At 38.9% G+C, this 25,335-nt stretch overlaps 1 protein-coding gene across 10 annotated transcripts in view; it reads left to right on the forward strand.

Moving 5' to 3' along the window:
• ENPP2 (ectonucleotide pyrophosphatase/phosphodiesterase 2) overlaps positions 1–25,335 on the forward strand; it is a 107,973-nt gene that overhangs the window by 18,703 nt on the left and 63,935 nt on the right. For 7 of the 10 annotated variants that reach the window (XM_067711413.1, XM_067711412.1, XM_067711407.1 and 4 more), the window contains 2 exons: positions 13,774–13,876; positions 23,746–23,901. In XM_067711413.1, coding sequence (XP_067567514.1) covers positions 13,774–13,876; positions 23,746–23,901 — 259 coding nt within the window. Of the gene's footprint in view, positions 1–13,414; positions 13,553–13,773; positions 13,877–23,745; positions 23,902–25,335 lie in introns of those variants that run through there. The other 3 variants (XM_067711410.1, XM_067711415.1, XM_067711416.1) reach the window with 2 other exon arrangements.

Raw genomic sequence — 25,335 nt, forward strand, 5'->3', positions numbered from 1 at the left:
AGATACATACAAAGTGCTCAATAAAAGTTTGTTGAATAAATGAACAAATAGATGAATGAATTAATGAATGGATTGGGTAATAGGGACTGCTCATCATCTTGGTCCTGCCTCTCTCAGTGCTGTCTGGTTCTGTAGTGACCTAAAACAAGCGGTCACTTAAATGAGATATCCAGAAGTGAAAACAGTCCAGACGGAGTCCATGCAGTGCCAGGCTCAGCTGAACTTTTCTCTCCTGGATCTGAGCGGTAATTGTCTATTAGAGGAGCCTAAGATAAAATGAGGTCATTTAGAGTTGTGGTCAAGCATAGGCTCCTATAGAACTTGCAGGTACCAAAAATTCCCAGCTTTCTTTTGTAAGGATTGTTTTCAGTTCTGGTCTCTCCTAGTGTGAAGTTTTATAACTGAATTTTGTATTCTAGTTCAAGAATCTTACCCCAGACAGATTGATCTGGCTCTCTCTCTATTTCTTCTAAAATCTTTTGACTTCAACCTGTCAAGATATTTTTGAATTTCGATTCAGTCCATGGTACGTAGTACGTGGCACCTAGCTGTTGCTGGAATACTGTGTTCAAGAACATACCCTGTATCCATGATTCAGGAATCAAGAAGCTACCATCTCTGTCACCCCCGCAGATGTCTCCTAGGGCATAGGAAGCTGGAGAATGGACACTGAAATAATGTTTCAGAAAACCTTCCACTTCCACAATCTTATTTGCACAGAGAAGCAGCTGAAAGGGGCTGGAAGAGAGATCCTGTCTTCATTCTGCTGTCCCAATCTCATGTACATAAAGACAATTTCAGCAGCATAACTGGCAGAGTCTATAAACTGTATCTATAACTCATCCTACAAAAAGCCTGCAAGACAGGAGGGCTCCCTGGAAGTGGGGTGGAGTAGAGATTGAAGGAGCCAGTTCTCAGTCTCTTCCACACATAACCCTTGCATACCTCTACGATGGAACTCACCAGAGTGTGTTTAACAGACAGTTGACTTCCATTTCTTCCGATGAAAACATGCTTTTTACCTCAATATCCCTGATACTACGTGGTACTTGGCACAGAGTAAGCTTTTACTAAGCATTAGCTTCTATTATAGGGAATGCTTACTAAATCTGTGTTGAATCCACACTATATGAATTTGTAAAACTCTCACACTCCAAAATTTAGAGCCATTGTCTGACAATGACCTGCATTCTCTCTGATCCCTTAGGAACTTTGAAATGACATGGTTATGATGCCCATGGCTCTGATCACTTCCTCATTACCAACTGATTCTTTTTTGGGGGTCAGTCTAGAATAGAAGTTAATCTGTGGCTTCTGATATGTTCTGAAATAGGAAACATTATCAAGTATCAAGGCTTATCAGACACTTATCAGATTCTCTGCTTTTAATAGAATCATGTTTCTTCTAGAAAATAGTTGAAATTCCCATTCCTTTTAGATCTTGCTAGTTTTGTAATTTTCATTGGGAAATCATGGAGAAAAGAGGGCTCTCCCATTTAATATGTACTTGAACTTGGGCAAGTTGCCCAAGTTGAGCTTGTTGACAGTGATAATAATCTGAAGGGCTTTATGAGGTTAAATAAGGCAATATATAAAAATATCTCTAGTTATGTTGCTGGGCAAAAGGCAGGCACTTACTAAGTACTAGCACTTAGGGGGTGTGTGATCCATGCCAGGTATGGTACCACTCATGCATACTTGCTTTTCCCTTTTCCTTCACCCAGTCCTGAGCTGTCCTGATATCCCAACCAGAGCTACTTTAGCTCTGTGACCTTGCCTATGAGCAGCATTTCAGTTTTATTGATTGCAAAGTGGGAAGACTGAGTAAGCCTTAATTCTTCTAACTCATAGCCCTTTTTTTTTTTTTAAAGAAATGTTCTTTAAATGTTAAGACAGAGGGGCTTCCCTGGTGGCGCAGTGGTTGAGAGTCCGCCTGCCAATGCAGGGGATGCGGGTTCGTGCCCCGGTCCGGGAGGATCCCACATGCCGCGGAGCAGCTGGGCCCGTGAGCCATGGCCGCTGAGCCTGCGCGTCCGGAGCTTGTGCTCCGCAACGGGAGAGGCCACAACAGTGAGAGGCCCGCGTACCGCAAAAAAAAAAAAAAAAAAAAAAAAATGTTAAGACACATTTTTTTAAATGAGGTATAATCAACATATATCATTATAGTCATTTCAGGTGTATAACAATGATTCGATATTTGTATATATTGAGAAATAATCACCATAGTAACTCTAGTTGAGATCCATCACCACACATAGTCACAAAACATTTTTTTCATAATGAAAACTTTTACGATCTACTCTCTTAGCAACTTTCAAATCTGCAATGCGATATTATTAACTACGGTCACCATGCTGTATGTTACACCCCCATGACTTATTTATTTTATAACAGGAAGCTTGTACCTTTTAACCCCCCTTCACCCATTTTGCCCTCCCCAACCCCCTGCCTCTGGAAACCATCAGTCTTTCTCTGTATCTTTGAGCTCTTTTTTTTTTTAGGCTCCTCCTATAAGTGAGAACATACAGTATATGTCTTTCTCTGTCCGACTTTATTTCACTTAGCATAATGCCCTCAAGGACCATCCATGTTGTTCCAAGTCATTGTTCTTACATCCCCACAACTGTCCCACAGACTCTGGTTACTGTTTGTTGCCATTAAATTCGAGCCCCTTGAGATCTGTAGGTGAAATGACAGGGCTACAATGCCTTAGGTTTTCTTCTTAGGCTACTTTATTTGAAAGTAAAATGAAGCAGGAAACTGATGAAGCAGAATGGCAGAGACCCTGAAGTGCTCTAAAGGAGTCCCAGGAAATTCTCCTATTTTTAGGGAAGTAGAGGGTTTCATCACACATCGGGGCTAGTTAAAATAGGTCCACACCACAACTCAAAATGCTTCAGTTTTCCTGTTAATTATCAGGTTTGGAGGGTAACTGAGGTGACTCTGGAGACAGCTTTGAAGGCACTGACCCAAGCTGCAGATCAGGATTAATATTCCTTTTCTGTGGGTCCAGATGCTTTGGAATTTGCTTCACTGTGAGAATAATCTCACTAGCTCTCTTTTATTTTAGCAGCAATTTTTGAGATATAATTTATAAACCATAAAATCCATCCTTTTAAACTGAACATTTTGGTGGTTTTTAATACACTCACGGAGATGTGCAAACACCACCATAATGTAATTTTAGAACATTTTCAACACTCCAACACAAAACTTCATATCCAAAAGCAGTCACTTCCACATCGCCTGACAACCACTAATCTACTTTCTTTCTCTATGGATTTCCCTATTGTAAGTAGTTCATATAAATGGAATCATACAGTATGTGGCCTCTGTGTCTGGCTTTTTTCACTTAGCATGATGTTTCCAAGGTCCATCCATGTTTTAGCATGTATCAGGACTTCATTCTTTTTCATAGCTGAATAACATTTAATTGTATAGATATACCAAATTTTGTTTCTCCACACATCAGTTGAGAATTCTGCTCTGGACATTTGTGTACAAGGTTATGTGTGGACTATGTTTTCAATTCTCCTGGGTATATACCTAGGAGTGGAATTACTGGGTCATACGGTAACACTATGTTTAACATAGAGTCTAACACTTTGAGGACCTGCCAAATTGTTTTCCAAAGCTGCTACACCACTTTGTAATCCTATCAATAATATATGAGGGTTCCAATTTTTCCACATCCTTCCTAATACTTATTCTTTTCTGTCTTTTTAATTTTAGCCATCCTGGTGGGTGTGAAGTAGTATATATTTCATTGTAGTTTTGATTTGCGTTTCCCAAATGACTAATGATATTGAGCATCTTTTCATGTCCTTATTGTCCATTTATATATCTTCTTTCTAGAAATGTCTATTCTAATCCTCTGAACATTTAAAAAATTGGGCTATGTGTCTTTTTATTGCTGAGTTGTAAGAATTTTTTCCATATTCTGGATACTAGACCCCTGTCGGATATATAATTTGCAATTTTTCCCCCATTCTGTGGACCATCTTTTCACTTTCTTGCCATCTTGACAATAATGTTTTTCAATCCATGAACATGATTGTCTTCCCATTTATTTAGGTCTTCTATAATATATTTCAATTATGCTGTCTGGTTTTCAGAATACAAGTCTCACACTTGCTTTGTTAAATTGATTACTAAGTATTTTAGACTTCTTGATACTATTATAAATACAACTGCTTTCTCAATTTCATTTTAGATTGCCCATTTCTAGTGTACAAAAATACAATTGATGTTTAACATTTAGCTTGTATCATGCCATCTTCCTGAATTCATTTATTAGTTCTATTTTTTTTTTTTTTTGGTATGCGGGCCTCTCACTGATGCAGCCTCTCCTGTTGTGGAGCACAGGCTCCGGACGCGCAGGCCCAGCGCCATGGCTCATGGGCCCAGCCGCTCCACAGCATGTGGGAACCTCCTGGACCAGGGCACAAACCTGCGTCCCCTGCATCGGCAGGCAGACTCCCAACCACTGTGCCACCAGGGAAGCCCAGTTCTAATATTTTTTAAACAGATTCATTAGGATTGTCTATGTACAAGTTTATGTCATTTGTGAATAAAGATAGTTTTATTTGTTCCTTTCCAAGTTAAATGCCTTTTGTTTGTTTTTCTTGCCTAATTGCTTTGGCTAGAAGTGCAGTGTTGAATAGAACTAGTGAGAGAAGACATCCTTGTCTTGCTCCTGATCTTAGGGGGAAAGAATTCAGTCTTTCACTGTTAAGTATGATGTTAGCTGTGAGTTTTTCGAAGAAATCTTTTATCAGGCAGAAGAAGTTTGTTTCTATTCCTACTTTGCTGAATGTCACTAATTGTTGTTTGATTTCAAGGGGAATCACAGAAATGGCAGTTTTGCTTCCTCCCTGAGAGGGTACCATTGTACTCTAAGCATGTGATGATGCCATTCCATTAGCAAGTATAAACTTCCTTTTAGGTTTGAGTTCAACAACTTTCTTGAGTTGAAGCTCAAATTCCCGGGACTTTCCAATTCAAATAGAAGGCCTTTATTATTGTAGTTAAAACCTGCACCTTGAAAGCTGTCTCCAGAGTCACTGCACCCTTTTCCAAATAAGTGCTGCCCATTTTCTCTTGAGGTTAGAGAGAATGTGAAAAAAAAGTTGTTTATAACATGTCTAACTTAAACCTACATGTAATCTCTCCATAAGTAAAGGCAATTCTCCTAGAACCTTTGTCACTACTAAGCACCTATTACGTGCCCAGCCTTTTGCTACCTACTGAGAATGAAACGGAGCAGGGCCCTATGGTCTGTTCCCCCCTTGTCCTCAGCCTGCCTTTTGTCTGTGGAAAGATTTTAGCCAAAGAATAAGTTTAATCAGAGAGGTGAGAAATTGCAGAAACAAAGGAAAACAGTCAAAGGAGACCAAATAATAATAGTTTAGTCATTAAGCATAGTCAAGGACCTTTAGTTCCTTCTCAAGGGCTATAGATCATATTCTGAGCCATATCCTGTGAGCTGTCTTATAGATACTGAAACCCCCGCTAGGTGGAAGAAGTTAACTCCAGGATGACCATTATGACATGACTATAGCAATGACATGAGCTGCCACCATTCTGAGGACTGGCCTCAAAGAAACGGAAACAAACTGACCCTGGAACTGAAGATTAACTATGCCTAAAACCAACAAGATGAGGCTGGTCAGACCACCAGTGACCAATTTCAAGATGACTGTCAGAGCTGACTGTGCTGTTTCTGCATGTAGCCCCTTTCCTCTGTCTATGAAAGCTCTTGCCCCCTGATTGTCTGGGAGTAGGGGGGAGTCAGCCTTTGGACCGGCATCTGCCCTCCCCCCACCCCCTGGGTGCCGGCATCCAAAAGAAAGCAAACTTTCCTTTCCACAAGCCTTGCCTCTTTATTGGCTTTTGAGCAGAGAGCAGCCAGACCCCACTTTCAGTTACATGAACATGATAGTAGATGATGAAGTCTTTATCCTCTTGGCTTTAATAATGGCTAATATTTGTATGTTTCCTATGTTCAAGTACTGACCTACCTGCTTAACATGCATTATATCATTTGGTCTTCATATCAACCCTGTGTGATGAGAACTATTATTATTTTTATTAAAAGAAATCTGAGTTTTAGAGAAGTTAAGCAAGGTCTCACGCTTAAAAGTGGCAGACCTAGGTTGGATGGACTCCAGAATCCAGACTCTTGTTTCTTTCCCCTGCTCTCTGGGGATTTATATTCTTATTGCTGAGACAGGAAATACTTAAATAAAACAGGCAATACTAAAGAACAAGAGATAAATGTTTTGGGTAGAATCTGTAGGTTCTTGAGGATAGCACAGTGGGTATTGCAGTTGTGAGGAGGGTTCTTGTTAAGATGCTGAGCCTCGGGGAAAGGAATGGATTGACTAAGATTTGTATGAGCACAAAGGAAAGAGGAGCAGGGCTGAGAAGTAGCATAAGGAGAAGTGTGGAAATTAGCTTAGACTTCTGGGGGGAAGAGTCTGACTAAAGTGAGAGTTTCTGTCATTTATCAATGGAAGATCTGGTTTGGGGGTAATTTGGGTCATATTTTGGTGTGTGTGTAGGTATATGAATACTACAACAAAGGGTAGGGTTTAGAAAAGTATTTAAGTAATGGAATTAACTTACTTATTGATTGTTTTTGTTTGTTTTTACAAACTGTACTCCTTGAATTTCCACATTTCTGAGAAAGTGCCAGAGAGAGAAGGGAGGTGGCTGCTTAGATGGGATCCTGGCTTCCCACTCACACTAGAGCAGCTCCAAATTTAGATGTTGGTATTCATTTTGAGATTTTATTTGAAAATAAGGTTTTAATGCTTAAAAAAGTGTTTCAAACCACTGAGTTAGCCCAATAATCCTGCTTTACAGATGAATAAATATGGGCTTAAAGGGACACAGCTAGTTAGTAAGAGAGCAAGAATTCAAGTTCAATTCAAGTTCCAATTTAAACTTCTTGATGCCAAGTGCTTCATTAGACAAACATTTATTGTCTGTTTGTTATATCCCAGGAAAGATTCAAAGCTCTGTGGAGTGCAAGGATGACTGGTCCCTGCATTTGAAGGACCACAAGGGATAGAGATGCCTAAAAAGAGATTATAGACAGTATGGGAGGCCCATTGCTCTGCATGGGAAGGGAAAAATCAGGGGGTGCTCCACAGAGGAGTGACACCTGACCTGAATATTCACGAATATGTTGGAGTTTGCCAGGGAGAGTAGGTGGAGAAGAGCATTCTAGGCTAAAACAACAAGGTGTATTAAAGAACGAAGATGTAGGAAAGCACAGCTTAATCAGGGACTAGCAAATAGTTCTCAAATTAAGAAAACTTACCCTTTATTTAGCATTCTCCTGTGTCAGGCATTGTGCTAGGCAATTTACATGGATTATTTCATGTAATGTTCTTAAGAATCCTATGAGCTGGATACAGATGAGAAAACTGAGTCTTAAGGTGGAGAAGTAATTCACCTAAGGGTCATGTAAGGTCTCACAGTTAAACAGTGGTAGAGCTGGGATATGAATCCGGGGAGCTTAATTTTGGATTTAGAGTCCTGTGCACCTTGCTAAGCAGTTTGGATTTGATCCTCTAGGTCAGTGGTCCTCAAATTTGCAGCAGAATCACCAGATGGGCTTGTTAAAACATAGATTCTGGGCTCTACCTACCCCTGAGTTTCTTAGGTAAGACCCAAGGATTTGCATTTCTAACAAGTTTCCAGGTGATTCTGACCCTCCTGGGGATCACACTTTGAGAACTGCTGTGATAGGAAGCTACTGGAAGGTTTTCAGCTTGGGGCGGAAATCATCAGATTTGCCTGTATTTTATGCAGGGCTCCCTGGGTGAGGAATGGAAATGAATTACAAGTTGGATAAGAGAGACCTCAGTGAAATGGTGTTTGGAGGGGGAAGAGAAGGCACACAGGAAGAATAGTTATGAGATGAACTTCTAATGTGTGTCCAGAAGAATGAAGATGAAGAGATAAATCTAAAAGTAATCACACAGAAAGATAATTTAGGTATTAATGGCACTCAGCAGGCTCTGATAAAGGATAGTAATAATTGTAATTAATAATGAGACTCTGCAGACATGGTTTCTGATTAGAAACAAGAGATGAAAGGATTGTAGAACAAAAAGTGGTTTTAAGGTTTCCATGAAAAGACATTGGAGAGCAGTGTGGCTGTTGAGGTAGCTGTGTTTTGAACGTGCGAGTTGAGGCCCTTGTGTGGCCTCATAGAGAGACATCACACTATAGTGGGAAGAGGACCAAACTAGCTTAGGAGGTGTGGTTTCTAGAAACTCGGTCACTCATTCTACCATTTTGAGATGTCACCTATCTCCATCTCTTTATCTACAAGTGGTGTTGGCAACAGCTTCTCAGCCTGCTTATGTGAGACTGGAGGGTAAAGGCTGAACGTTTTCGACCTTGTGTTGATACTTTTAGCAAAACAATTTTCTCTAGTCACATACCCACCGATTCGTGCTCAGATGTTACACAGTCCACATGGCAAAGTAGACTCAAACGTCTTTCATTCACCTGGACTTTTACATGCACGTTTCAGAGTAGCCCCCCCCAAAAAAAGACTTAAATTGAGTTTGAGATTTAAAATGTTTTATTATAACCTAGGGTTAGGAACAAAGCTGAGTTATTTCCTGGGGGGTAATTCTTCTTAACCTCAATTATGAATAAATGCATTTTCAAGTTTTCAAGTCTACTATAACTTTACTTTAAATCCACTGCCTTAGAAGATTTTTAAGACTACTGACACGTTTTAAAGCTATTAGCGAGATCCCTTATGTTAACTATTTAATTCTAGAGAGTGAGCAAATGGATACACGTCTCTAAGTCTTTCTTATAATTCCATTAAAATTTAAGAAGTGACTTTGCTGGTCATCACGATCATTGCATATTCATTCACTCAGGAGTCATCACGTTTAACACCTGCCTGCCCCTCAACCTCCACACCCAATGCATGAACAAGTCCTTTTCCTATAACTCTCCCAGTTTTCTGCCTCTCCACCAACACCATAATGTTCTTGGTGCAAAATATCACTCAGTGTCTTTTGTCTGGATTACTGCTGTCATTTCCAGACTAATCTACTGTATCCATTTGACTCCCTCCAATTCATAACCACACTGTACAGAGATTAATGCTTCATATCTAATTAAGCTTCCACCGACTTAATCCCTTTAAAGGCTTTCCAAAGCTTTTAGGATAAAGACTATACCGCCCTACAAGACTGATGAGGCCCCACATGGACTGACCTCTACTAACCTCTCCAGTCTTATTTCACTCCAGGCTCCCTTTTATCTCCCTGAACTAGTCAAACGGGCTGCCTTCTCTTCTAGTGGATGCCTGGTGTCTCCAGGCTACAACTTTTGCGGCTCCTGTTCGCTCCACCTAGAATCCTTTTCTCCTCTCTTATCTAGTTACTCCCCCCTATCCCTCAAATCACGGCTCATCTGACACTTTTCAGAGTCTTCCGTGACCATCAAACCTGAATTACACGTTCTCATAGCATCATAGACTTCTTTACGTCTATGCTTGCCCCAGCTGCAATTTTACATTTATTTCTGTGTCTGTTTGATTGATATGCAGCCAGGGGACTATGTTTGGTTTGGCTCCTCATATAGAACTAGTGCCCAGAAGAGTGCTTGGTACACAGTAGGAGCTAATGAACATTTGTGCAATGAATGCATATTCTTAGAGTGTGTTCCAGTTGCAGGGGCTCATGCTTAGATACCATTGGGAGTAAATGTAATGCACAGAAGTGTACGATATAAGTTGATGTCATTGAAAGAGGTGACAGTGTTGATTTCAGCTTTCAATTGTGTAATAAGTAATAACACAAGTACTGTTTTCATTTGAATAGGCGTATGCTATTTCTCCACTGGAGAAACCCCCGGGACCATAGATTACCCATAAAACTTTGCCTCTGTGGTTTAAACTCTTAAGTGGTGTCTACTTTATACATACAGGCAGTCCTGGGTTGTGGGAGCGATTGAGCCTGCTTGTTTTTCTATTAGCTGTCATGAGTTTTTGCTCCATTTAGATTGGCAAATCCCTTTTGCAGAGACTGTTGTCCGGTTTTTACTCTGAATTTTCTAATAGTCCTCAACCACAGCAGAATTGAAAAACAAGGCTTAAAGAGTTTTAAAATAGGATAGGAAGAATACACATGGGTGCGGTTTTCTTACTTGCCTGGTGTGTGTGCTGTAGTGACTGCTAAGTGGTACCCCTGAAAATCAGGTGGTCAGTGACTGTCTAACACCATAGTCTTAGAAGTATCCTGGGACTAGAATTAAGTCGTCAAGGCACCATGATTGCAGTTAATTTTGCACCATGAGAAGCTGGACATTGATAAAGTTTGAATCCGTTCATGAATGCTTCATAATTACTGCAGGAGGCAAGAGTGACATCCCTCAATTACAGATCTTTCAAATCTCACTGTTAACCTCAAGCCCTCTTACCGTAATCAGGGCTTGGGAACAAGGATTCACAGAAGCATTTCATGAAAAGATGGACTGTGCATTTGTATAAATGCAACTACTGTATTGCAATTAAGCAATACACACACTGCTGCTTCGTACCACCAGCAAAGTAAATAAAACACTATTCTGCTGCTTACAGTTTGGAGATGATCCCCATGGAGGAATAGCCATGGTTTGTCATTGAGATTGAAACTTTAATGTCCAGTTAGTAGTGAATGCTATTAATGGTATATTAAAATTACATTGTGAATTAGATCAAGCAAGTCAACCTTCAGGGCAGATATTAACTGATTCAGAGTAATTTATTCTAATGCTCTGCTGTTCTTACATGATTTGTATCAGAATGTGGTCCTTACATCGCTTGCATCAGAATAGCCTATTGTGTCAGTTCTTGTCTGGTTCCTAAACCCCCTTTCTTCTCCCCACCTCCTGGAGCTAATGAATCAGAATCTTGGGGGTTAGACGATAAGCATCAACATTTTAAACGAGTTCCCAGGGTCATTCTTATGCCCAGTAAAACTTGAGACCCACAGAATGATTTTTAGGGCCTGAGACTTGTCAGATTGTTTGGGTTCTCTTCTGCCAGGGGGCAGTGTTCTCTGAAATATGGCTGGATTAATAAACCAAGCTGAAAGCTAATTTTAGTCTTTCTCATACACTTTCTTGTTTACTGACCCCAACCATGGTTGACCTGATACCAAAAATCTTAAATACCAGAGCAGGTGAACTTTCTTGATTCGGTTTTGTCATAGAAGGCTTTAGACTATATTTCAGTCATTTTAGTTGAGTTTCTGGACGTGCGGTATCAGGCTTTTTGTGTTTCTCAATTTTAGATCATGAGGGGTAATTTTATTTTGTGTTTGATTTGATGCCCAAGATAGGGACTTTGGTCATGCTACTGACAGTTAATTTATAATGATGTCTGTTAGTAAAATCCTGTGTAACTGTGTTAGATGGGGTGTGTGTGTGTGCGTGTGCGTGTTTGTGTGAATGTGTTCCATGCACACAATGACCTGGTAGAAGATAAAGTTCTTTGGCAGATGGTTAACAGAAATAATGGCTGAGTTCAATCCTCTTAGATAATTGGTAACAAGTGCTGTACAGAAGCCAATTCTGGATCACCCTGGCTATTACACTTCAGACTTTCCCCCCCTGCACAGCTACTCTGCATGTCAAAAAAAATTAATGGATAATGTTCAGCTTCTGAGTCTAATTTTTTTTTTCAAGGGGGGCCTTCACTGTCCTCATGCTGGATTTCTACCATCAAATGTCAGACAGATTCTAAATCTGCTGGACTCCGGTGAGGGCTGGGGAAATTGGCGAGGGCAGGGGAGCACCTTTGGAACGCTGTGCCATCGAGTGCAGTCACAGGACTGCCTTGCAATTTTCCTTTTAGCTTTAGAGTTGTCCTCTGTACAAGCAAGCCTGCATCTTGAAATTGAACATAAAGAGTAAAAAAAATCTTACGTGGGGTTAACATCTTTCATAAGCCTTGCTAAATGCAGGACCCCAAATCATTTCAGTATGGCACAGACTAAAGCAAGAGACTTCCATAGGAAAATTCATAAGCCTGCCATCTCTGCAAGACTGCGAAATGAAAAGGACGTTAGAAAGGCAGCTAAAAGTTTGGCACTGTGTTTTTTTCTTTTGCTCAATTAGCTGTTACTAAATTCTAGAATATCTAATGAAACCCAGGACTAATGTGCAATCCACCATAAACAAGTTCTGGCTTTTGTGCTATCAGGTTTTATTTGAGCTGAGCCACTGCTTCCTCAGTAATTTGTTGCATGGTAAGCGCCGTATTTGTTTACATACACACATATGCTGTGTGTAAGAACCATGGTCACCGGGTCTGGCCAGAGAAAATCCAAAGATAAGCTTTCCTCCCTCATTTGAATCCTAAAAGTGTACAGTATTTAAAGACCTCTCAGCTTTTGAGGCCTTGATTTCTTTTAGGAGTCTCCTGATTGCCAACTAGGTTAGTAAAGAGACTTTAATGCTCACGATAGCATCAAAGGGCACAGTGTTTGGTGGCTAGATGATAATTTATCTGGGAAAAACCTAGGGAAGCAATTCTTTAAAGCTAAATTCTTGCTGCCATTGAGATTTCCTTCCTCAATTCAATCATTAATAAAGCTTTCCCATCCCACCCCTGCTGCTCCCACACCCCTCCAAACACACAAAAACAAAAGCAAAAAAACCCAAAAAAACCCCAAACCCAAGCTGACAGTTTTTTCGGGAGGAAGAGGCAGAGAGACGTGAAGTTATATTGTCCCTCCTCCCCGGGCAGAAGAACTGTGTTGCTTAGTTTGACATTCCCAGTATTTTGATAAAAGTTACTTCTCTAAACTCTAACAACAACATGGGGAAACATAATGCTATCTCTTGTGTTTAGTTACAATCGTGGGAGATTTCATCGTGAGAAATATTTGAGGAGTCGGGAGTAGCCGAGAATGTGGCAAAAGGGACAGGGTCGTTTAAACTGCCAGAAAAATAAATAAATAGGCAAGACAGAGAAAGTTATTAGGTTTATAAATTATAAAACTTTCCTTTTAAAAAAAATAAAGTCGTGGGGTTGACTACATTGAATAACTACATTGTAAACCTTAAAAGCTTAGAGCGGGTAGAAACCCTTTTATGGCTCTGTTTCATTTTTATCGGATAAAATGCATTTGGTTTCTTTTTTTAAAACCATGTTTTTAGGAGGGAAGAAAAATGAACATGCAGTGTTATTGGCTACAGCGACATAAGAAACCCTTATGTTACCAGAGGAAACCACATGAAAGTATCTGTGTGTCAGGGGAGGGACAGATAGGGGGTGGAGAGAAGGAGAGGGATATTTCAAGCTTCTTATGCTCAGAGCTGCGATTTGTGAACAAACTGTGATGAAATCAAGCTGTGGACAAATCAGAGGAGCCTGTCAACCTCCCAGGTGGGATTACTTGTAGTTAATAGACTGGACTCAGCCCCAAAAAGCAGTGCATTCAGTGTAGGCAAACAGAACACACTGCAAAAGGCTTTCCAAGAACCCTCTGCCATGGCCAGGAGAAACTCCTGTCAGCTGTATCAGGTAGGAGAATGACAGAATGCCACGGGAAAGCCTTGGTTTTCAGAGCTGCTTCCTGATTTTGAATTTTCTTTTTGTTTCTAAAATGAAGACAGCACTGTATGGTGCCTTTGGGAAGTTGTGAGATTGGGTGGTGATGTTGAAGGCATTTGCATTTTGCCTTCCTGGAATTTGATTTAGGCTTCTCTGGCTGCATTGACAATTTGAGCTCTTTATTCCCTTAGGTAATATCCCTGTTCACTTTTGCTGTTGGGGTCAATATCTGCTTAGGATTCACAGCAAATCGAATTAAGAGGGCAGAAGGATGGGATGAAGGCCCTCCTACAGGTAAGTGTAGCAACTATTCCCATTTTCAATCTTTAAAAAATTTTATACATTGGGTCATCAATGTCAGCTCATTAAGAAATTCATCTTTAAACTGATCTTGCAGTGTAACTACTTTAGTCCTAGATGTCTCTGGAATAAAAGCAGCTCTGTGTATAATTCAGATAGGATAATGTGGTTTAATGAGAGAACATTTGTGATCTCTTCATGCTAGATCACTGGCTATTTAAATCTCTGTCCTCTGAAATTTCTAAATGTTAAGATAATATTAAAGCTCTTGTGAATTGACAAGGCTGAAACAGAAGTGGTGAGAACAGGTGCTGGCTTAATATTACAGATACATGAATTTGATTGATTGTCATGTGGTATGAGATGTAGTATTTGCTTCCAGAAAGTTCTGACCTAGAGAAAAATAGGAATGGAAGTAAAAAAGGCAGGGAACTCTCTTTGTGAAACTTCAGGGCTATGAGATTAAGATTTACCTAGAACAGGAAAAATATAAAAGAGAGGAGGTGCCTAGAGGAGCTTACAAGATTGAGTTGCACTCATTGATTTTTCTTTTGGGCTGAGGAGGGGTAAGTTTTAATAGTGTACCTTGACTTAACTAATAGAGCTGAAGTGAAAGAGTTTTCGTTTACAATACACTGTGCCATAAGCAGTGTGGGAATTCTTATGAAGGAGCTCCTTGTGCAGATGGCGGGGCTTAACTGACCAGGTCTTAAGTAATGAGTTGGTTAATTTCCTGGAAATTGGAGCTGCCGATGGTTTTATGAATAAAAATTACATATGAAGTAATGGGTACTCTATGGGGCAATCTTTTCTTGACTGTTCCTGACATCTCAGCAGGTTCGTCGGCCTTCCTGTGCATTTTGTGTTTCTCTGCACTGTATTTCTTGACCTGACTCATAAGAGACTCTCACCTCTCTCTGTTTAGCCAGCACGAGCACTTATTAGCCAAGTTATGATCCATACATTGATGGAATACTGAGTCTTCCTTACATCAAGCAACTTTTGAGTAAGGGTGAAAAAATTATATTAGAAGTAGTTTAGTGAGTCCAAGTGGGGTGTGCTTGGGGTGAAAAGTGAGAAAATAGATCATAAAAAATTGCACCCCTGGGCTTCCCTGGTGGCGCAGTGGTTGAGAGTCCGCCTGCCGATGCAGGGGACACGGGTTCGTGCCTCGGTCCGGGAAGATCCCACATGCCGCGGAGCGGCTGGGCCCGTGAGCCATGGCCGCTGAGCCTGCGCGTCCGGAGCCTGTGCTCCGCAGCAGGAGAGGCCACAACAGTGAGAGGCCCGCGTACTGCAAAAAAAAAAAAAAAAATTGCACCCCCAGGGAGCCAAATGGACAGAATGAGTTGTCTTCTGTTGGGGAAGGGGAGGAAAGTAGATCACTAGGCTGGAGAATCCTGTTTTGATTGATAGCAAATGCTCTCTTCAAAGACTTCTTTTTCTTGTTCCAGACAAGCATAACTCCCATTCACACTGACTGTAACTGTTCAGACTGGAAGGGGGGAATTGGATCCTTAGTTTGGTCACGTGGGCAAGCTAACATCTTGAGAGCCCATTGCTGGTTCTTTCCAATGGACCCTAAAGGAACTTTTTTCCTGTATTGTATTAATATATTACTTTGGCTAAAACTGATATTAAAAGTGATTTCCCTGATGAACGTTGTAAAATCAAGTCGCCCATTATTTCCAAAGTTGACTTCTTTGGAAAATGGTCATGAAAGTCCTGGACTGGCACCCCGGATCTGTATCACTTGCTGGGCCGTCTTGGGGAAGTCACTTATGAATTCTGCTTCCTTAGTTGTACGACAAGGCACAGGCCTAGATGATTTTTAATTTTCATTCTGGATTTGAAAAAAAAAAGCCCATGATTCTGTCCACTCTGTTTCACTGCCTTTTGAATGTGTGTGCTCTCTTCAGGAGGACTTGAAAAATATAGACCAGATTTACTAATCCTTGAATATATTTTGTGTATAATAAATTATTTCCATATATTATTAAGAATAACTATAAGAACTAACGAATCAATGCTACTTCTGGAAAAATAATATAATCTAAATTAGCATCTATAAATCGAAGTGATCTTAAACATACTACAAAATATTTGCTTCTTGAATTATTTAATTAAATCATTGATTATTTTCAGCCTTTATGGTATCTTCTAAAAAAATTTATTAGTGAAAATTCTACGGCTAAGAAGTATTAGTCTTGGGACACAATGCCATTTAAGTCTGAGTTTTGGGATTTTGGTATACCTGACACTTTTTATTTTAAATTTTCTGTTGATATAGCTTACCGGCTGTCTAGGCACTGTGGATGATTTCTCCTGAATAAAGACCAAGATGTACTTTGGAAACTGAGTGAGAGCATAGTGCAGAGAATTTAAGCATTTTCATCTTTTTAAATGCTATATGTGCCTGAAATGACACATATAGTTGGTTATTCTGTCAGCAAAGCCTACACATCGGAAAACACTGGGTGAACGATTACTTATGTATTAGAACAAGGTACTAGGAGGAAAGGCTGCTACGCTTATTTTCAACAATGCTTTCATGTTCCAGAGAAATCCTGGGAAGCTAGATGCTTCGAGATCTTTCCACCAAATAGAAGGAACATAAAGGGTATTGACATACGGCCAGCTTCAGACTGACCGGAGCAAGACCTCTCATTCACAAGCGTTCAGTTTTTTGTTGAGCAAATGTAGGTCCTCAGAATCCTCAACTGTAGCTGAGAACGTTCTATATTCATGCACACCCTTGCTGCCGTACTACAGACTGAGGTGTTAAGTTTCAAGGCTGTGGCAGTGCAAACTGTTATAATTAATTAACTAGCACACTTGTTAGCTGGATTTTTTGTTAGGATGTTGGGATCTATTGGAAATCATGGTAGAATAGGATTTCCTCTACCAGATCATAGAAGATCTATAGATTTATTAGAAGATATGAAATGAGCAGAGGTAATTATAATTCTGTTGGGTAAATGTAACGGGCCATCAGGTAAATGAGATGGCTGGAATAACTTTTCAAAGAGAATGTAAAGAATATGTGCAATTCAGTTTGACATCCTTGTCGCATACATCTGATGTAGCCAGCTTGACTTACCTTTAAAATTGCAAGCGAATGTATGTGTATACAAGTGTGTGCGCACTCATGTAATGTGCATATATGTGTATGTTTGTGGTGTGGTGGTGGAGTCTATTTCACTGAAGTTGGTGATATGTACTCTTCCAGTCTCCAGGTGGAAATGGGATATCCTCTGAGAGAAGCAAGTTAATACTTGAAAGACAAAAGGAAATTTATAAGCTTGTGAATAACTGGCTAATACGGACTGGAAAGCTCAGTCTTCATTCTACAATGAAAAGTCACTTAAATGATAGGGTGGCAGCATGTAGGAACTGCAAAGCTGACAGATATATCAGTCATTACTCTGCAAGGAAAATTAAGGGGACTATCACGTTATGGGATTTTATGTTAAATCTAGTGTAGAAATCAGAGGGAGTTTAAGTCAATGGAATGAAATAATTTGAATTAGAATTTAAGGAGGGCATGGATTTTTCAGTTCATTTTTAATTGGTGCTTTGGTGCAGTGGTTTTTCATTTATCTTAAAAATGATACGGAATCTTCTATCTTGTTGCATTAACCAGAAATCTCCATCTTCAATAGAGTTCAAATAGAATATATCTTCCAAGATCATGTCTTAAAAAGAACATCTAAAATTCAGAGCTTATGTACATAATTTGAAAAATCCTTTGTTAATGAAAATGGCATTGTAGTTATAGTCAGATGATCTGAAATTGCAGCTAGGTCTTTGCTAACTCAAGTTAGGCCTAGAGCTCTGCTCTTCCAACCAGGAAAATGGGGTTAATGTTGCCTCTTTATCCGAAAAGATTTTTTAAAACAAAATGCCATGCTAAGACTGATGAGAATATAAAGTGTTAAGTATATGATGATACACTTAATTTACCTCCAATTTTGTTTGAAGGTCAGTGTCTAAATTTTTACCCTATCAAGTTGACAATACCTGCTATATAAAATGATGTTTCATTGTTTGGTAGCAGATTTGTAAATCGTTCAGACTTACACTACTGACTATTCTCATAAATGCTATTTGAGTGGTTTATAAGTGAAATTAAAGTCTTAAATTTCATTCAAGTCATCTAGAAATCTGTTTTCTTGTAGTTTATGAGGTCTTTCTACATGAGGATGTTGTATTTAAAAACACATTGAAAGTACAGGTGTTTGAAAACTTCCCAGGTGGACCTATTTATTAAAAAAATTGTCTATGAAATCTGGTTCGGAAACTGTGAAGAGGAGAGAATAGTGATGCCTAAGTAATAGGTATTTATAGAAAGTGATGTATTTAGGAAGCAGAGATACAGACATGTAGGCCTGTATGTAAGTGCTGCTTTCTAAGGGATGAGGTCAAAATGTATGGACACCAAGGGGGTAAGGGGTGGGTGGGATGAACTGGGAGATTGGGATTGACCTATATACACTACTACATAGAAAATAGATAACTAATGAGAACCTACTGTATAGCACAGGGAACTCTACTCACTGCTCTGTGGTGACTTAAATGGGAAGGAAATACAAAAAGGAGGGGATATATGTATAATATAGCTGGTTCATTTTGCTGTACGGCAGAAACTAACACAACATTGTAAAGCAACTATAAAAATAAAAATTAAATTAAATTAAATTTAAAAAATAAAAAAAAGAAAAACAAACAAACAACAAAAAGAAAAAATGACTTCAGTACAGGAAGGTATGACCAGAAAGAACGAATCATATACTCCAGAAGAGGCATCAGACAGTATTAAATCCTGGAGTTGGGTGGTATCTTGAGTGTCATTCATGTTGTCTGCCTCCTTTCCTTGCATTTTATATTTCAGACAGGGCAGGAAGACACAGGAGAACCAGATCTGTTTCAATGCTCTTGAAAAGGAGGCGACATAACCACAGTCTGTTTCATTTCAAGCTTTTACTCTCACTGTCAGGAAATACTAGGGCTGGGAACCACGGAGAATGGGAGGAACAGAGAGGGTGTCATATCACAAAGTCTGAATGCAGGACCAGACAAAACTTAGAAGAATCATCCAGCTTTATGCTGAGCTAAATGTTTTCAAACTTAAATACAGCCTCCTTCACTGGCCATCAGCCAAATCTGAAAATTTCCATTTTGCAGAGAGAGTTGAAGGGAAATATGATTGGGACTCCAGGATGAAGTAATGTTTAGGTCACAACTCTTGTCATGAATTAGGTTCTTTCCAATAGTCTAATTAAATTATCAAATTATCTTCTGTATATAAATAACACCAGAATTCCACAATGCTACCTCTGTGTCGATACGGTAAGATGGAATGTTTTAGAAACAAGATTTTACTTAAAGAAATAAAAATAATTTCACTTGTTTCTCTCAGAATTATGAATTTGAATGAAATAAATCAGGTTTTATATTGGTGTTTTTTTCCTAAATCATGAAATTATGCTTCTGTGAAAAAAAAGAAATGTATAACATTGTTTTATGCGTATCATACATGTACGTTACACACATATTTAAAAATTTAAAGTCCTTATTTTTATTTTTTATTTTATTTATTTATTTATTTTTTATTTTTATTTTTTTTGCGGTACGCAGGCCTCTCACTGTTGTGGCCTCCCCCATTGCGGAGCACAGGCTCCGGATGCGCAGGCTCAGCGGCCATGGCTCACGGGCCTAGCCGCTCCACAGCATGTGGGATCTTCCTGGACCGGAGCACGAACCCGTGTCCCCTGCATCGGCAGGCGGACTCTCAACCACTGCACCACCAGGGAAGCCCTAATGTCCCTATTTTTAAAAAACTTCCATCTGTGTAGATCTGTAACATTTATTTTTTAAGATTCTGGAACAGACTAGTTTCTTTGAAGTAAAATAACACCATTTAAGTATGTTATTAAATTGGCAAATGTCTCATACAAAATTTCAACCCCCCATTGCACCTAGCACAGATTTTGACTTGATCGTTTTCAAGTTTTTTGTTTGTTTGTTTGTTTCATTTTGTCTTTCTTGTTAGTTCTGAGCTTATTAGGTCTGGAAAAGGAAGGCTTTACAGATTTTAGACTTCAAGCAAAGTGAGTCAGAGAATCTTTCCATGTTTGATCATTCAATCAGGTATAATAAAAAGAGAAGTCCTAAAATCTGTGCTTAGCCTGGTGTGGGGAGAAGGACATGGGACCTCGGCATGAAATGAAAAAGCCAGCACATGGGGAAGAATTACAGAACTACAGAAAGAAGCAGCGCTAGAACTTGTTATGAAAGAAGATGGCAGGGATGGAATAGGCCCTGGAAAGGCAAAGCGAACTTTGTTCTACTCTATCTCTTTATTTTCTTAGAAAAGTTGCGGCAGTTCAGTTCTTGGGCTCATCGGACTTGAAGAAGTATGCGGCTCAATTGTTTATCTTCCTATTTCTCTTCCTGCCATTGTCAGCTGAATGCAAGTCAGCCAAGAATGAATTTTGTCATATGTATCCCTAATCCACATAGGCCCAGGAATTCACTCTCATCTGAAAGCTGTTGGTAACCCAATCTTGAGTACTTTTATGAGATGTATCTTTGCATTATGAGTGTAAGGGCAAATCTTTCTTAACAAAGCTGTCTTCAGTTTAAGGGTTGGCAAGGAAGATTATAATTGATAGGGGCAAGCTATTGAGGGAAATTCAATTATTTTCAAAGACAAAGTAAGGGATAAACTTAGAGAATAACCAACTTTGTAAGAAAAGAGTAAAAATCACGTTGATAGAATGGATGAAGAAAGGTTTAAAATGGCTAAAATTTTGTACAGATATTTTGAAAGGAAAGAAAGAAAGAAGAAAGAGATTATGATGAGGGGAAAGCAAAGGGCATGAATGGAGGAAAATTTCACATGCAGGCTGGGATGCTATGAAGAAGAGGAGCCAGGACAAGTAAACAACTACAAACAATGTGCCTTTGGATCTCTTCTGATTATCTCAGCTATAAGTGTAGCCAAGCATATTTAAGTATGCAGCTCATAGGCATGAATACTACTCAGAATTTATTAGATGGCTGTTGGAGTGATTCTGTCTAAGCAGTACCCTTAAAAAAGGAAAAATTCAATTATAAGCATTTTTCTTATCTTTATCTTTTTTCTTATCTCTACTATAGGATTTCTCTATTTTTCCTTTTTCTACTTCTCAACCCTCCTCCCCTCATAGTTTCTTAGGGTCCAGCATGCACTGTTGATTGGTTGGCCAAAGTCAATAGAAAAATGTCGTTTAGGAACCAGAGGTAAGGCATTGCATTGGAAACCTGACGTTATTTCTTAAACCAAACTGGTGTGCTTTGTGTGTATTTCAAGATCCCAGAATGAACCATGTAAAAGCGTTTCACATCTCATGGTCTAGTGAATCTGTTTGCTTTAGTTGAACTGATCTAATGCCATATGGGTGAGGATTGGGTGACTCTGACTTTAAAGAGGACAAAGAACTAAGGGATGAACAGGATGTTCAGATAAATGGCTTCGGTGAACCTAGAAATGTCATTTAACATCTGTTCTCTCCCTGCCTCTGGTGTTTTGATTTTATAAGTAATGAATACTAATCATAAAAAAATGAAAAATTTGTAAATGTAAATAAGGAAATAAAATTACAAATATCATGTTTTAAATAACATTTGTTAGGATATTTGTATATCAATATTATATAACATATACTTTATACACATATGTTCACATGCATGTATACATATATACACGAGAGAGAGAAGTAAGCAAGCAAAAACCCAAAAGGACATTTGTAAAATGTTAGACGTTTCAAACTGCAGAAAAGTAAGAAGTCTCCTTGTTTCTCTCTTTCTCATTTTCCCCAAAGGTAATTCCTGTAAGGAGTTTCTTACAGTGAAAATAAAATGGTTATTCATACTGGCACCGTGTCTCAATGCCTCTGTTCTCACCCTCTGTCTCATCTCGAGCTCTGACCTCTGTTTTTATTTTATATTTATCTTTATCCTTATTGCTTTGGCTCTATTTTTAACACAAAATATATCAATTATATGTACTATTTACTACTATAACAGTTTTCTGTACTTTGCTGGTTAAAAAAATGTGTTTATCAATTTTGTAGATCTTTCCATATTAGCCTATGCAGATCTGACTCGTTCTTTTTAAGGGCTGGGCAATATTCCATTTATGGAGATAGTGATTCTTTCTTGTATGTGTATCTTGGCAAACTTTTGCAAATATATGTGAGAGAAAAATTCCTAGTAGTGGAATTTCTGGGTGAAAGATTCATATGCATTTAATAGTGTTGATAGATACTTCCAAATTATATAAAATTTTTAATAAAAATTTTCATTCCTAGCAACAGGTATGACACTGCTTATACTTTCCATTCGTCAGAAATTAATTATTTTGTAAGCTAGGATGAGGATCCAGATTAATTTTTCCAGTCAGCCCAGCACTACTTACTGATAAATCTTTTTTTCACTTCTTGATTAATCCTTCTTTCTTTCTCTGATTTAAAATGTTATTTTCATTATAAAATCACTTCTCTTATATTTGGTCCTATTTCTCATCCTCATGCCCAGCACTGATCTACTTATTTTCTATAACCAATCTGTTTTAATTATTTAACTTCAGAATATATTTTACTTTCTTTTCAGTGTTTTTTGTTTTCATATATTTATTTTTGATAAGCATTTAATATCCTCTCAAGTTTCAAGAATTCCTTTTTGTATTTTTATTGTGATTGCATTGAATCTTTAAGTTTATTTAGGAAGAACTGACATTTTGTTGTTGTTTTGTTTTTGTTTTTTTCGGCTGTGCCATGGCTTCTGGGATCTTAGTTCCCTGACCAGGAATTGAACCTGGGTCCTCAGCAGTGAAAGCACAGAGTCCTAACCACTGGACCACCAGGGAATTCCCGACATTTTTGTAATATTGATATTTTTACCTCCAAGATGGTATGTTTTACCACTTAATTAAATCTTTTAAAATATCTTTTTTTGTAGAGTTTTACTGTGTTCTTCATGTAGGTTCTAAACATCCTATTAAATTTATACCTAGATATTTTACCTTTTAGGTACTATGATGAATGGAACTTCCATTTAATTTTTGAACTTATATTGCCTGTATTTTACAAATTTGTGGAATTTTTATCTCATTGAATTATTTTTTCCTAAAAGTTTTAGTCGGTTCTTGAGATTTCTAGATATACAATCATATCATATGAAGATAATGTAGGAGGATTTATGTTTGAAAAGCCGAGACTGTAGAGTTTGTGTTTGTGTAACCCTAGTTATAGGTGTAGATTTTATGGCTGGAAGAGATTTTAAGAGTCTTCTATTCCAATCCCATCTGTTCAGACTGTTCTCAGAACATTTAGGCTCAATTTTCCTTACAAAAGCTATGGATATTTGAATAGGGGAACGAACTCTTCTTTCTGAGTATATACTTCAAAGTTCTGTTCTCTGTTGGCATCACAGCATCCACAGAGAAACTATCCCTCATGTTTGTGGTAATAATCATTGTAAACAGTAGTTTTGTGGTAATAATCATTGTAAACAGTAGCAAAACCAATAGCCAACATTTGTTACTTTCTACATGGCTGACACCCTGCTCAGTGTTTTGCATGGTTTGTTTCATTTAATTCTCATTGTAACCTCGAGTTGCTTCTATTAATCCTCCACTCTACAGATGAAGAAACTGGAGCAAGGAACCTGCTGAAGGTACATAGATGGCAGGTGATGGATCCGGCTGCTCAGCCAGAGTCTGACAGCATCACCGCATTGTATTGCTACACAGGGTCACCCCTCCATAGCAACATAACCCATTCCCTAATCCCCTTGCCTTTGTCTCTTGTATCTTGTAGTGTTATCAGACTCCCCCTGGACCAACACCTCTGGATCTTGCAAGGGCAGATGCTTTGAACTTCAAGAGGTTGGACCCCCTGATTGTCGGTGTGACAACCTGTGTAAGAGCTACAGCAGCTGCTGCCATGACTTTGATGAGCTTTGTTTGAAGACAGGTGTGTAAGTTTTGAGTCTTCTCTAGCCTTGATTAGATGGCTTAAGACCCCCTGCTGTTGTACAACCTGCCATTGCCATTCTGCTTTGGCCAAACCAAACCGTGAGTTTTAGTTTTGTTTCTTGAATGATTATCAGTTTTATTATGAGCACACCCTATGTGACTGTTGTGTCCACATAACACCCACCCAACGATGGTTCTTTGCAGCTGCAGTCATTATTTGCTAGTTTTGGAAGTATTTGAGGCCAGCCTTTTTTTTTTTCATCTTTATCATTTCTGTCTCTTGCTGTCAATTCCCTCATTCACTGCGAGGATACCTGGGCTGAAACTGTGCACATTCTTAAAGTGTTGGGGTTCTTTTGTTGTTGTTGTTTCAACTTTAATTTTTTTGTTTGCCTGCCCAGTTTCTAACGTTTGTTTTATTTCATCTTATAGTCTACTACTATACTACTTTGATGTCATTCCCTGTTCTCAGTGCAGGTAGAAAATTGTTATAGAATTCTACTTGGGGTCGCGTGCTCAAGGCACCTCTCAGATCTTCCTCTACAGGTTCCTGACCTTTCTTTGCATTTCTTCCCTATTGGAAGAGTCAGTAGAATATACAGGCCTCTGAGTGAATGTACATGAGTTGAGAAGAAGCACTTTGGAGACTCCTGCCATTCTACCTGCTCTGTTTCCAAAGCCTAACACTTTAGAGGGGACTTTTGAGATACCTTGTAGGCTATCCATCATGCCTCTGGGCAACATCACATTCAAACTTTCTGGGAAAGGTGATGAGCAACCCTGCTCTTAACACCATTAGATACAATGATTCTACAGCTCTCTTGATAAATTATTACCTGTTTGCAGACATTTATGGTTAGATGATTCTTTCAAAAATCTGACTTATATTATCATTAACATTAGTCTGAGTTTTCTAATGACATCATGAGAAACAGAGACATTACTCTCCTTTACTAAAGAAATAGCCGCTGATTTACATGAAAACCTATGTCAACCCCCTTACTAGTTCTGATTTGTTTGTTTTCTGCCCCAGATAAGAAGAATTTTATTAGACTGTTTTTTTGCATAATACATTTTCCAAACATTTGGCCATTTTTTGGGTTACTTTCCTTTGGAACTTCTCCCAGCTTCCTTAGTTGTGGGTTTGTAAACTTAAATGCTGAGAAGCTTGTAACCTGAATATATGGATGGAACAGATGTTCCAGGAGAGCTTTTGGCTCTAAAGTGTTATTTCAAACCAGCGGTCTGTATTTGCTTGGCACTGAGGAACTAGCTAATGTTGTGTGTTTCCTCTCTACCTTGAGTATCTTGTCCCTGACACGTCATCTCAGCCCTCCAGATTCCTGATCTTGGAGCTCCTTGCAAAGTTTAATGGATCTCCTGCCTTTAGGTTAGCTCTCTCTGAATGTAGCTCATGCCTTTCTTCCCAAGT

The sequence above is a fragment of the Pseudorca crassidens genome, chromosome 17, assembly GCF_039906515.1.
Source record: "Pseudorca crassidens isolate mPseCra1 chromosome 17, mPseCra1.hap1, whole genome shotgun sequence".
NCBI classification, from domain to species: domain Eukaryota; kingdom Metazoa; phylum Chordata; class Mammalia; order Artiodactyla; family Delphinidae; genus Pseudorca; species Pseudorca crassidens.